The sequence below is a fragment of the Merops nubicus genome, unplaced genomic scaffold, assembly GCF_000691845.1.
Source record: "Merops nubicus isolate BGI_N331 unplaced genomic scaffold, ASM69184v1 scaffold13921, whole genome shotgun sequence".
Taxonomy (NCBI): Eukaryota; Metazoa; Chordata; class Aves; order Coraciiformes; family Meropidae; genus Merops; species Merops nubicus.
Genome location: NW_008590633.1, coordinates 9612 through 24639, shown reverse-complemented (window position 1 = coordinate 24639; position 15028 = coordinate 9612). Strand labels below are relative to the sequence as shown.

General features: G+C 39.1%; 1 protein-coding gene across 1 annotated transcript; it reads right to left on the bottom strand.

Moving 5' to 3' along the window:
• Positions 1-4448: 4448 nt before the first annotated feature.
• On the bottom strand, positions 4449-13489 carry CCNJL (cyclin J-like; the record flags this gene model as incomplete). Its single annotated transcript, XM_008950027.1, has 5 exons — positions 4449-4550; positions 4606-4885; positions 5817-5976; positions 6809-7108; positions 13279-13489. Coding segments are annotated over 5 exons (1053 nt in total), but the record flags the coding sequence as incomplete, so codon positions are not given.
• Between the last annotated feature and the right edge of the window lie 1539 nt (positions 13490-15028).

The following is a 15028-nucleotide window of genomic DNA, read 5'->3' as shown; positions in this document are numbered from 1 at the left end:
TTTAGTTGAACACAGCAGGAATTAAAATATAATACAGGTTTTGGATTCACTGTTTCAAGTCACTTCTGGCCAGTAATTGGTCTAGAAAGCTCTTCCCTTTTCACACTCCTTTTTCCAGCTCTCTTGCCTTCTGGATCCACCTAGCTGCTTGCCCTCACAAGCTAATCAGTAACTGACCAGGGCATGTGTCTTGTGTACCCTGAAGTTCATCTGATGGGCCTATGCACATGACTGATAATCCAAATAATTTCAAGTATCTTGCATTAAAAAAGCTTTAAATTTCTTTTTATGTTTTTCATCAACAGAGACTATTAAGCTTTCCAGATTCATCCAGGCTCCATCAGTTTTTACCCAAAACAGACTGCACATGTCTTATGACCAGGTGTTGCTTAATATATTACTTATTCTGATTCCGAAGCAGAGCATAATACTGAAATCTAATTAAACACTACTCAAATCTGAAACCTGTTCAATCTTGATACATTCTGGTACTTGCAACAAATCTACTGCTTTAACAGAATTTTGTTGAAATTCAGCCTCTTCAGTTATATGAGAACATACTGAGAATAAGGGATTTCTTCAGGCCCACTCCTGATCTGGGTTCAAGTCAGCTAGTAAAATAATAAAGTGACATGTTAGAACATTTTATTTAGGATGTGCCCATCATATTCAACACAACCAACTACTTGGGATGACCTGTAGAATTAGGCACAGGTAGACACTGAATATGAATGAATTTTCACTGTTACAGGAAACTAAATCTCACACTAGAACTAGGGGATGGTGGTGTTTGTTTGGTCTGAACCATTCACACACAAAAGAACCTGTTCTGAAAGAGATGATGCTCATACATGACAATTCCTTGCTTTGAAAACAAAATGGAACCAGCCACCACTCATTCCAGTTTAAGAAGCAACTACATTTAGTGTTCTGCAGCTGGCGCATTTAGTTTTCACATTCTGCATGTGATCATTTCTCCATTATACATAAAACAGTGCTTTGAAAGGAAGGGTGGGATTTTTGTCTAGGCTCTCTAGAAAGCATGTAAGTGGTGCTTTCACATGGAAAAAAAACATTGCTGTCTTTTCAACTAGAGGACATTCTTTAGGCTTCTCCTGAAGCAGCAATATAGAGACCAAACTAAACACCACTTTAAAAGAAGAAAAAACTTGTGCAAAATTATCACTAAGAATCCATCACAATCCATCCACATTTGCTAGTGTCTAGACTTCCCAGTAAAAAAAAGCACTAAATTTTATTAAGCAAAACCTATACACTTTATTGATGAGTTGATTATACTGATCAAAGAGCGTTATATCAACTTTAAATTGTTTGCTACAGCGTAAAACTTGCTAAAACAGAAGGACCAAACGGTGGCTTTGACAGCTTTGCTAACACCATGTTGTGGCTTTTTCACAAATAGAGAGATAGTAGTAGTTTTCCTTTCATGTTTAAAAAAGCACCAAGCTGCAACTGTAAATTTTTTTTAAAATAAGTTCATTTTAACCTGTGATGGCTGATAAACATTAGCAGACTTTTTTCCACCTGTATCCCTGCTGCTGCTGCTCTTGTCAGGACTCACTAATACAGTTTAATTTTAATGTCAGCTTTCTATTTTATTTACTTACACCTGCAACATCAGCCCCTATAAGAAGGAAACTAGTGCCATACTCCATTTGGTATTCCTAGCCATCTTTCACTGTATTTGCTTTTGCAGCAGCCTTTCTTACTTCGAAGTCTACCAGGGAAAAACAAGTTAATCGGCATGTACAAATTCTGATGAATGACTGTGCTGCACCTGACAGCATCAAACAGCACAATCACAGGGTTAGAAGTTTTGCATCCGTTTGTTTTAAAATTTAACTCTGCAGCTCCCTCGAAAATGAGTGGTGGCAAATATCTTCAGAAAAGTGTCTTTATGTTGGCTGAAATCTTCTACATTCACTCTTCTTCAGGAAAAAAAAAATGCAGTCTAATGAAAAAGTATTCACCTAGAAAGTAAATTGCCACCAACATTTAAAGCATTCTGGACAGAACTGTCAATTGAAGCAGTATTGGGCAAACTCAAATTCTCATAAATAAGTCCAACAGCAGTCTCTGAAAAGGAAAGTAATCGCCCCCACTCCACCCATGATACAACAGCACAAACAGAACCTAGAAATCAACAAACAATTCCTGCTTAGAAGTGACAGTCATCAGAAGAATGAATGTACAACTGCACTCTCCTATTCAGCCTTTCAGTCGCCTCAGGTAAGATGGCACCCCCAAGACACCGTGGCCACGTGAGCTGGAACAGTATGATCTTACTTTATCTCTCTACCTTGTCTCTACACATTTTCTGCCTTTCTTGTGCAGTGACCAAATTCCTGATCTGCCTTTACAATTTATTATTTGGCAAGGTCATTCCATCATGTTTGTCCTGTCACTCTTCTGTTCTGTAAAATGCTCCAAGTGCTCAGATCAAGTATTTTTAAAGGTAAATAACCTGTATTCTTTGCTGGTTCTTTAAAGGTAAGATGAAGACAAACCAAAAACTGGGAGGAAAAGTGTACTTCAGCTGTATGCTTGTTTATTGGAAACCGTCACTGGGAACTTAGCAAGTATTTTCACAATTAAGCACAATGGCAGGCTAAGTGTAACACTACACGTGACACAAATAAGGGTGATAAGACCCCAAAACTATATACCAGTACAGACACATATATGTTGTTCTTTATGTCTGTCAAATGACAAAGAAATACATTAAAGTCTTCTGAAAATAAAGTGTAATATAAATAAAAAGCCAACAGAATAAAAGATGACCTAAGTTCTCTAAACTTCTAAACTAATTTGTGAAGAGTACTGGCTCTTCTTTTACAGTTTGTATTTTTTAAAAATAGTAAACCAAGAAGATTCCTCTAGCCTGCTGAATGGAAGAAATCATTCACTTGATACTAAAAGCTGCATTCGCAGAAGACAGTTACACAAACATGCATTAGCATGCATGCTATTTTTTTCCCCCTCCACCCCAAAATACCTTTAAAAACAATTCTCTAAAAATAGAATCTAGAACAGCACTGTGACATGACTTGAAAAAATTGCCCCAAGGCAGTAAGAGCATATTGCACATTACTTGTGTTGCTGTCCTGAGAACTTTCAGAGAAAAGACAAACCAAGAGTACTGCCTTCAAACAAGTTCACAGTAGCAGTTGCATATATCAAAACTGAAGTTTCACATTTGCACAAGTCCATTTCTTGTAAATACCTACATTGATGTAAAAAAAAGGCCCATACAGTTTTTTGAATAATCATCCCTGGTTTCACTTGAGAAAGAAACCTTTGGATATGTGACAGTAGGTGTGTGTCCCCTTGCAAGGAAGCAGTGGATTGTGAATTGACTAGCTACATTTTCCAAGAGAATGCTGAGATGGTATTTAAAAAAACCTAAGGCAGCAACATCTAACATTGCATTCAAACTCTATAATTTCACAGTAGTTAACCAGTTCTCTGTCTCTGCCCACATTAATACCAGTTCCTCTGTTTTGCACCTGAACTACTGCCACAAGTCATCGAGCCCAAAAGATTAAATAACTGAAGGCAGTGAACCTTTCAAGAGTTCTTCCCAGAGGATTTCTTCAAGTAATATTAAATCCCTGATAAAGCTCATGAACAATTTTACTAGCAATAATTTCCAGTCTCAAAAACAGCAGCATGTTAAAGATCAAAGAGATGATTTAAAGGGGGTTTGTCTCTAAACTACTTGAAGACAGAGGGTTGTTCTGTTCAGAAGCACCATATTTAGATTCCAAGAGAATTTTAAGTCAATTATTATTTGATAGTCTTCTGGCCTCTTTTTTTTTTTTTTTCTTTTATTCTAAAGTCACACTCCTGAACTATCACTCCTGCTCAAAGAAAACGGGAAATGTTCTACACAGATTTCTGCATTATCAAAGTTCACATTTAACTGATAACCAATTTCAATATATTTTAGTAGAAGCTTCCAGTAGTATAGCTGCCACTGTTTGAGCAGCATGTCACCAGAGAGGAGAGCACTCTTGTTTTCCACCAACAATCCCCAAGTACATCACTATTGGGCTAGAAATTCAACAAATGCTCCAGCCTGAAGCAACTCTTCCACACAATCTTTCAGCCAGCTCTGACAGGCCACTAACTGAAGACTAGAAGGAAGTCATCTCCACAGGGTTTCTTCGCAGGTGCCTCTCAAAGTGAGACCAAGTGAGGTATATTAATGAATTTCTGTCTGTCTCTCACTAAGAACCAAAGGTAGAAAGCTAGCCCTTGGCAGAAAGGCACCCAGGTTCCAGTGATCAGTGGATCCAAATCAACATCCTCTGAAAGAGAAAGTCATAAAAATACTGTTCCTTCATGGTTTTCATTCAGATACATGTATCACACACAGGGTCTCTTCTGCACTTTCTACTCATATCACCTTTTTCTCCCATCCATATTTATCCATCGAAACACCCAGCTGCATATGAGTGCTGACCACTGAAGTAACTACTGCCATAAGCCCTGGAAATGCAGCGTCTGGGCTCTGTTCCTAATGCCGCCTGCACAGCAGTGAGCGTTTGGATGGGTCGAGTCTGGGCAGATGGCCTGAAGAGCTGCACAGGAGTGCAGTGAGCCGTCAGCACTCCCAGCAAGAAGACCACTGGGCCTGTGGGCCTGTAAGGAGTCACGATAAGCAGAGCACAAATCTTGCACTGGTGACTGGAACTGGGAAAGTGTAGCTGCATGTGGGGCTAAAGGGTGATAGCTGCAGTGCTGGAAGAGAACCTGAGTAGTGACTTGATGGCTCAGATTTCCCTCTGCTTCCTGTTCTTGACGCTGAATTGTTACTTGCTTTTTTATGTTACTGGCTTCTTTGATGTCATTCTCATAATATCTGAAACAAATAAGTAAGATTTATCAAAAGAGAGAAGTTCACAGAGCTTGCATATATCCCAATGTTTTCAGCAGTCAGGCTGCATCAGCAGCTTTTTGGCCCTAGCTATCTTTATGGTAATCCTCAGTTGCTTCCACAATTAATTTCTAATTCTCCTGCTGCAATCTTCACATACTAACAACAGGTTAGTGGATCATTTTGCATCACAGGTATGTTTTTGGAACTTTAAGTACACAACACAGACATTTTGAAATAGTCTGTGTGAGTATTTGCAGAGTACTAAAATGCATAGCTGTAAGGGAATGAGACAAATTCCTCTTAAACATTAGGAAGAAACATTTTCACACTTTTGATTATCATAAGAATGGTGAAGCACTGGCGTGAGTTGCCCAGAGAGGTTAGGAAGCCTCCATCCTGAGGGACAGTCAAAACTTGACAACACCCCAGGCAGTCTGATTTAGCTTCAGTGGGCTCTGCTGTAGGGAGGAAATTTTGGAAGCAGTCATGTCCTTTACTGGAAAAAACAAATAATAGTTCTGAAATGTCTCCCTACTGTATTCTTGATGTTAGAGATACACTGGTGTCTCTCTGCAGCAAGTGTATCACAGGTACAATGAGAAAAGAAAGGGAAAAAAGCTTCCAGCAGCCATCAGTAAAAGCTTCTGTCCAATCACACAGACAGTACAAGAAAATACAATGAACACTAAACCGTGCACTCCGTTCTGCATTGCAAATATTGTTAAAATACAGAATTTGTAGTGACCTGATTTTTTCCCCTTTTACTCCTCTCCCCAAACTTAAGATAGTACAGTATTACATTAGTAATCTCCATCAGAATTCTGGCTAAACATTTACTTAAAAAAAAAAAGGGGGGGAGGGGTATGAATGTCTTCCCAAGAGCACAAACAGGTTACTTTCCCTCTGATCTTACATGAGCATCATTTCAATGCACCGGGCAAGGTGTTCCCAGGAATAACATGTCAGCAATTCGAGCTGTGTTGTCCAGGCAGGAGAAATCTGCATACAGATACGTGAGGCACACACACAAGCTGCAGCAATCAGAGATGGGCGAAAATGTAGGAAAGTGTGATCTACAGAAGAAAAACCAAAGCAAGAATTATACTCCTACTAATCACTGCAGTGAGCCTAGTATGTGTATACATGGCAAAATAGGACAAAATTAAAATTAAATCCACAACTTCGTTCCACACATCTCAGAGTATGAACTCATGACCACAAAAAAGTCTCACAAAACTGGATGAAGCTTTCCTGAAGATCTTTGTACTGCATGTTTGTAAGTGCTGTCAAGGTTTCACGTTAGTTTCATTCATTTCTGAAAAAGCCACAAAATAGACTATGCTGAAATTTGTAGATTGGTCTTAACTGAACCAAAGTTAGGTATTGCCAATTACACATCTATTTACATTAGCATTGAACATGACTTATGAGGATGCCACAGTTCAATGCCTTTCACACAGGGAGATAGTGGAAGCAGTGCTGCAAACCAAATCATTAAAAGCCCCGTCATTCTAAATATGTCATGTCTTGCAGCACAGGACCCTCTGAAAAACATCATTAAAAAGATTCACACATTGATTGGCATAATATTGTATCTGCAACTGGCAGTAGCTCATAGCCTGTGGCAGATCAAAAATTAGGCCCCATTTCTGACAGTCTCACCAATTAGTATTCTCAGCTGAAGAAAAAAAAAATTATCTAAAGATTTTTTTAAAAGAGACAAGAGGCTTACGCACAAGGAAGGGACACTGTACCATTTGCCATCTGAAATAACTGCAAAGAGGAACCATTCTCCACAGGTAATTTTGTGAGGTCCATGTTACAAGTTTTAAAGCAGTTGCCTCTTTCAGATTTTTGCCCTTTGCCAAATGGAAGATCATTCTAGCCTAAAACCAAGCCTCTTACCTTGCACTGAGAAATCAAGGAAATAATACGCATATTTCTCCAAAAAATCTTTGATTTTAGTCAGTGAAGTGATTGGCCAGCCATTGTGAAGGTCATTCTCACCAATGGACACATAGAGGTAGTAGTCAATGTAGTGTGCTGGGGTTGGAATACAGAGGTTCCAGTTGAAGTTTTCCAAAAGCAGCATTTCCATTCTAAGCAAATCTTTCTTGTTCAATACCACATTAACATTGCATGTGTATGCCAGGCTATTTAAGTGGTCCAACTTTGGAACTTTATCTTCTTTTTCTTCAAATTTACCTGCCAAAAGAGGTGGTTTTCAGATAAGATTTATCATTATGATTGAGTATCCAAAACAGAACAAACACCACTCGCAAAACCAGTAAGTCTAATGATAAAAGGTGCTTTTTAAAGACAGTGGCATAAGTAGGAAAGAAGCCAACAGACCAGTCAACATATTCCTATAGCCTTGTTATGATTTTGTTTGGGTTTTTTTTAATTGTTTGTGTAGTATTGAGGCCAAAACCAAAGCTATAAACTTGTTAGGATTACAGACAGTTTTTCTGACAATAACTGGAAGCCGTTTGCTGAAGGGCATTCAGTCAAGTGTGAAGAAGGAAAGCAGTATGGGGAAAATATGGCAAAAGAAGATCTAATATTGAGGAAAAAAAAAAGCTCCTTTGGGTATGGAAGCTAAATGCACATTACAAAGAGGAAGACATTAAAAACCCTTGGGCAACACCACCTTTGCCCTTGCTGCTTCAGAATTTCTCTTTGTTCCTTCCTGTCTTGGAGGGCCTCATTAGCTAAGGTCACTGAAAGGCTATGAGAAGGACACTGTAACCAAGTGATTAACATAAATAATTCCTATGGGGTAGGAGAGAGCATACATTTTCAGAGTCAAGATAGCTGAGCAAAGCGGCACCTTTTTCTAAATTGTGTTTACCAGAGTACTGAAACAGCACTCATCTCAGTTTTCACCAGTGGCTATAAAATGCTGTCATCTTTTACAGGAAAAAGAGCATCTCACTCTATTCACCCTTCCTTAATCAAAAACATCCAATATGAGATTTGATTCCTAGACTTACATCTATCAGTAATAAAGCAACAGTGTTACTTTGATGGAAACTTAAGAAAGCGGTGAAGTTTTCTTAATCTCACACTGCTGGTTTACCAAGTCAGAAATGGCCCATCTACCAGCTATTCCCCATTCAAAAGCTAGAAACAATCAATCACCAATAATAAGTTGCCAGTACAGCTTAAAGAACATCCCTGCTGCAAAATCCAAATCTATAGCTACTTAAAAGTACTCTGTAGTTATTTTTCCTCTTTGTACCTGAGGGTATATATTCCACAATTGATTCTTGCTTCAGTTGTCCTTCCTTTGCATCTGTAATGTCCTCCTTTACTAACAAAGGCTAACTGACAAGATATTGACCTGTCATATGGCTTCAGAGTAGTCTCATCAAATATAGAAACAATTAAAAATTATTATTGCAGTAGAAAATTTTAAAAGGAAGTCAGATCTTGCACTCCATTTAGAGTAGCAATTCCATCTAGTGTCGCCAGTGTATTAGAAAACTGACAATTTTGTGAACTATTAGCAGCTTAAATGTCTTTTTCACTCATTTAAAAATGGGTTTTCCATCTTTGAGCCTGTTCAGGTATCAGGGATATGAAATGCATTGAAAGTGCAATATGGCAGCCACCCTACCACAGAAGACCATAACAATAAAAAACAAAATTCATCCATCGTATGAAGTAGAACAGGAAAGGATTGTGAGCATGCTGTCAGTGAAAAAACCCTTAAAACTCAGGAGTCTGTGTACACATTCAGGAATCTCCTTGTCACCTGAATTGAAAACTGTTCAAGAAAAACAAAATTTGAGAAAAAACAACCCTTTATTTTTTTTCCCGACACAGTGATGACACGGCCTGATACAGCAATTTAGTGAGCATGCTAGGGGAAATGGGAGAAACCACTGCATGCCCAGGAAACTAAGGGCCAGCTGTGTCACTCTGGCCTCTGTAAGCTCTAGTTCCCTCTTACCACTCAACCTTGGAAATTTCAAAAGTCTGAGGAGCAGACTACCAGCACAGTAGTGTTGGGAAGGTATTATATATACCAACATAGGGCAAAGCTATTTGACATAATCAAGGTAATTTTTCTTTTAAAGCTAAAATCATTGACAATGTTGAAATTTAATGGTTTAGATTACTAGTTATGTATTATTTTCCCTTCTGCTTTTCACCACACTAGTTCCTAGCTTTATCATTAGACTACAGTGGCCACTGCAGTAGATTGGAGACACCGAGTATAAATGTAGCTAAGTAGAAGAAAAGCTCCAAAACTCAGTTGGGAAAGGGGAAAGAAATCAACTCAGAAGTTTTGCTTCAAATGAACTATAAAATTTGAATATGAGCTATTTCACACTTGTTTTGATGAGAGAAAGCCAGAGTAAGTCCTGCTGTGAGGGGGAACAAGCTTAAGTTATAAAGAGTACATTTCATTAGTACAATTGCACATTATCAAAAAAGCCTATCAACCCACACCAGCTTTTCACTTGGAAAAACTAAACGTCTTGGAGAAGCATCACTGCTATCAACTGGGCTCTGAAGAACTGATTCATCCACTGTGGGAGGCAGGAGTCACCTAGCTACGAAGTGTGCAGTTCAGACTGACTACCGGCAGCTGGGTAGATGGCTCTTCTGGAGTTTTGCATGGATTTAGCCAAACAAAAGCAAGACATACAGGCAATTTGTTTTATTACATTTTCAGTGTCCTTGAGAAGACAAAGGAATAAAAATGACTGACAGTTTATAGAATCATTAAAATATAAATACTTTTTGTCTCATAAACAATTAAAATTAATTCCGAAGAAAGGTAAACCAGCCAAGCCCATCTAGCCCAGCATAAAGAAAAGAGCTACAGCTGCTTACACAGCTGAAGGACTACCTTTCTTTAGTCCTACATTGCTCCAAAAGGTGGTACAACAAATTTCTGAGACCCTCTCCTACCTCCCCAACACAAACATATTGTGTACGTGTTACAGGAACCACCAGTCCCAGCTGCCCAGCATTACTTCTCACCAAAAGCCAGCATCTCTCTGACCTAGCAGCAGCCAACCTGAGCAATCACTAGACTGCTTCAAGCAAGGGACAGATGGATTGCTTTAAGCAATTAAAACCACTGGACTTCCCTAATGATCTTGCAGCAGCAGCAGGAACCTACCACCTCTTGCATTACTACAGCTGGACCTCAGAAAGAAGACCTCTGTCTTTCAATGATGTACCTAGGCAAAGCATCCATCTGAACTAGGTCTTTCTGTATTACAAAACCATGTTTAGTATACGATACTGATTTAGATCATAGTTTCCTTTAATGCAAGTGAAAGGGACAGACTATACTAAATACATTCCTAAAGTAACTGTGACACGAATTTTTCCAGCAACTTTTCCTTCTCTCACCCACCAGCTTCAGTTCACCACCAGATTAGTGTCAATGATTCTTTTTCAGAACCCACTCAGAGGAAATAATAAGCATTTATGACATTAGTAAATTTCAAAGCTTTTGTAGCTGTTCTGAGGAGCTGAACTATCTGGCAGGAATTTCCCAGAGGCCTTCTCCCACTCCACACTGCACATACATTGCAAAGAAATACACATCCTCTGGCTAGTGGACAACTGGATGATTCAAGGGACACACACCCACATTCCTCTCCACTGTAGCAAGTCCAGGCTGAACATTACTTGGCTGCTAGTGCAATTTGTTTGGAGTAGTCTTATCGTCTCACTCCATCATCTCTTTCCCAATTAGTACCAAAAGTGAGAAGCACTGTCATCATCCAGTTTCCCTGCCTGAGGAAACCAATGAGCCAGTCAAAATGCCTTTCCAGCATACAGCAAGAGAAATGAGCTCCAGCTAACTGAAGGACATCTAGTGAAATGCTGCGTTCTCCACCACGAGTGAGCACTGCTGTTGTATGCTATTGAAAATAGGCAATGGCATTATTTGTAGGTAAAGGAAAAGAGACAAGTTTCTGAGATCCTTTAGGTGAGAGACCGAAGCAAACTTTGAAGTTAAATACAAGTTTACAAACATTTCTCCGAGCTTAAAAATTGTTCTCAACTTGCATTTAGCTTGGAAGCAACAAACTTCTATTTGAAAAGTTGTGTCTAAAAGCTTCTCCACTGTGCCTCTTACACTCCCCTCACTTAGTAATTAGTGGGAATAAATAATTCTGCCTGCAGCTACACCTCACTTTGCTTGTGGTCTGTACACTACCCTTAATCTCTTGCTCTTTTCTAAGGAAGCAATTAGGAAGAAAACAGTTTCTCCAAATGTATTTATAGCAATTATTGAAAGACAGTTTGCATCAAACATTCACCTTGATATGGTGTAAACACAACTATTTTAAAAACGATTCAGTTTTTGATCTCTGGACTAAAGGTATGTAATTTTTTAGAAGTACAAGTGTCTTGCAACACAGCCTGAAGAGCATTTTTGCAATCCTCTGCTGAAAAACTATGCAACTTCCTACATTAATGCTTTGCGGGAAGTTGTAGTTACTGCATCTGCACTCACAGGCAAGAGACTGATTTTATTCTTCTTATGTGAAGTTGTTACATGAGAACTTTCAAGGCAACTTCAGATTGATACTTTGACTTCCTCAGAATCTTCTACTACAAAACACCAAAAAAAGTCACAGAAAAATTTTATTCCCTTTCATATAAATTTGAAAGCAACAAATTAAACACAGGAATTCCCACTAACTGTAAAGTGGCTTTTCCTGACTTGACTTGTACCACTTTGAACAACACATGCCAAAATAGAATATTCTTATTGCACATTAAGATAGCCCAGACATAACAAAGTTTACTATGCTCCCAGTCTCCAAACTGAGCCCTAGCAGTTTAAACTTCATCTGTACGAGTTAATTAGGCATTAATTTTGTGCAAAGCTGCTTTGGTTCAACTTTCAGTGTTTTGTTTCTACATGTTGGTAGGGAAGCAGCCTTTATGGCAATAGACCTTTTCTCCTTCCTGTAAGGAATTATTTAATTCCAGATCAGGATGTATATATCCTACTGCATTGCTCTAATCTTAAATTTAAAAGTATTCTCACACTCATTATCTCACTAGACTTAGCTTGCCTTTTTAAGCAAATTGCCTTTTTTTTTTTTTTTAAGCAGGCAGAAGTTGCAAAACATTTCCCTCTAGTGTTATCATAGGGCAGTTTATGAACTTCCTTTTGGTAGAGGTGGCCTGAAGCTTTTCTGCTTCTTTTTAAATCCTAGAAGCTACAGAAGTCAGCAGTCCAGCTCCCCCAATATCATACAGCGAACCTCTACTCAAGATCTTGCCAGTATACCACTCTGACAATTCATACAAAGTTTGAGGGTACCATTTTCATCCTATCTGCATAGCACTGGAAACATAAAACTGTAGCTACAAATTCTTCCTCTAACTCCAAAACAAAAATTATTAGAAGAACTGTTGAAGCAGCAATTTTATGCTGGGGCAAAGTTGATGAGGATTATACTTGAAAGTGTCAGATTTATTTAAGGAAAATTCCATTCTCTTTTCCTGGAGGTAACCATGCACTTAGGAAAATAAAATTACCTTCACCGATTTGACTACTTGCACTTTTCAGCTATTAACACTAGAGTTTACATAACTTCTGTTGTCCATAGTAGTGCAGTGCTCTGCACGGCTCCCATATGGCAGGGTAATTTCTCTGTAACCTAGAGAGCTCATAAGCCTCCTGGGGTGGACTGCAGTTCCTTGAGGCACCAGTCTGGCTTTCCTCAACTTGCACAGCACTGGCTGTGGAGAAGATTTCAAGAAAGACTAATGACAAATCTTCAAGATATTTGCTGAATGGATGTCAAGACAAACTTTAGTATTACACAGCAGTGCCTCGCTATTTGATAGGAGCCCAGAATGAACAATATGCATTCCAGCATCATCAACACGTCCACTAAGTACCCCGAGAAACAAATTTTCCTTTGGCCCCTTGTATAAGAAACCTATGATTTGCAAGGAACCAATTATACCCAGTGACCACAACAGAGGCACAGACTGTCCAAGGACGATCTCCAGGAGACCCTGTTAGACAGATGTCATTCCTTACTACCAACTCTTCCTTGAAACTAACCTCTCCCAGTCTTGCCTCTTCCTTCCCACCCTATCAACCCCAATCTTCATTGTCCCCTTCCACTGACCCAGCTTTAGCTGCCACAAGTCGCTCTGCATATTAACACCAGCATACAGATGTGTAGCACAAGCTATGCATTTGAGCAGTTTATTAACAACCTGCTTTAGGCCTTGACTTGGACTTCATTAAGCCTTACCCTAAGTAGGTGGAAACTGTTAACATAAAGAAAACAGCACATGATATGGAAGAAAAACAACCATCTGCTCAGGGAAAAAAAAAAAAAAAAAGCCTTAACAGACAGAAGCCAGCTTACTTGCTAGGAGAAGACAGGCAAATGAAATGATGTGCAGCTGCTTGACAGTGATGTCATAGCGGTCCATGAAGAGGTCCAGTAGATAGCTGGCGAGATGCCGGGCCGTGGGGCAGAGGTTGCAACGGCTGCTGAGGACAGTCAGGAGATCAATGAAGTATCGGCGCATCCTAATCTGCGGTGAATGACCCTTATACATAGGCAACTTAAGTTCCTATGGGGAAAGAAAAGGGGGGAAGGAAAGAGGTACTGACACAAATCCCCTCTCAGTGTCTGGAATCCCAAACCAACACCCACCACCTCCTATGGCAAACACTTATTAGCTACAGCACTATGATTGACACAGGAATCAGGGCCAGACTACTGCATGTTTTGACAGTTAACTTCTAATACTTTAGTCATCCACTCACTTTCTTCACAATCATTAAACACATGGTCAAACACTGTAAAATACAGTTTACACCAGGAACAACTTGCTGCTGCTTTCTACAGAACAGCAAACTTCTTGGCTATAAAAATTGTTCCCAAATGACTCCTTTTTAACTTTTTTTCTCACCAAAACTGGACTGTTAAGTAAGGTTTGTTTTTAACAGAGTTCCATAGGCAAGAAAAGTTTCTGTGTTACTGCCCCTTCCTCAGTTGCCCAAGTTACTATATCCAGTGCCAAAAAAATTCATAGGTCTTCAGCATAAATAGCATCTAACATTAAAAAAAAAAAAAAAAAATTAAAAATTCCATGGCTGCAGCAATAAACAGAAGTAGACATTGACAAGAAAGACATATTAGACTTTTTTAATTGTAGCAAATTCCAGTACTTTCTGTAGTAACCTGTTTCAGTAATAGAAAAGCATTATTGAACTGATAGACTATAGTCAACATGTAATATATAATTCTGCCTTTAAAATGAAAATTTGTTCAAGTTCTTGGTCTGTCTATGCTAGATCTTCACCTGCAAGGTTTTTTACACACAACTTTTTAGCCACCATGCAAATTAAAATGGGCTGAACAACTCTTGATAGGCATGGATGAGAAAAACACCATTTCAGCAAGGTAAATCCCTCAGTAATTTGTCAAGATAATATGCCATCATTTTTGTATTACATACATTTGAAAATAAATTAGAAGTAGTACAGTGCTGACATATGGAAATAGACTCTATAACCTGAAAGTTATACAGTAGGTATGTTTATTGCGTGCAGATGCACGGGGGATCGCTTCACCACAAACACGCACGCCCGAGGAGGCAAGCCCTCCCACATTTATGCAGTGAAACAATACACATTCATGTCACGCCTATACTTATTCATTACCTAACCCCGCCTACTCTGGCGTTGTATGTTAATGTATGCTAATTAGCTTAGCAGTCCTTCACGCTTGCGCAGTTTCTTCTTGGTAATTGTGGGCAGGGGTCTTCCGGATGTGGGCAGTGGTCTCTGGGAGGAAGGCCGTATGTCCTCCTCGCAATGCACTTTTCACCTTTTGTCCAGAATGTGGTGATTTGGCAAGTTTAGCCAATTTGCCCTAATTGCGTCCTTGTTAATCATCTGTTTCTCTTCAGCAAGGAGATTTATCAATGCATTTGTGACAGGTGTCATCCTCTTTTTCTAATTTTAGTTCTTTATGGCTGCTCTCTTTAGATAAAGCTGGGATGCTCTTCCGTTGTTTGTGAATAAGTTTTGTTATTAATAGAAAACAAGTCTTTCCATCTGTTAGCCATTTCCTTTCCTCTCGAGCTATATGGTCCTGTAACGTG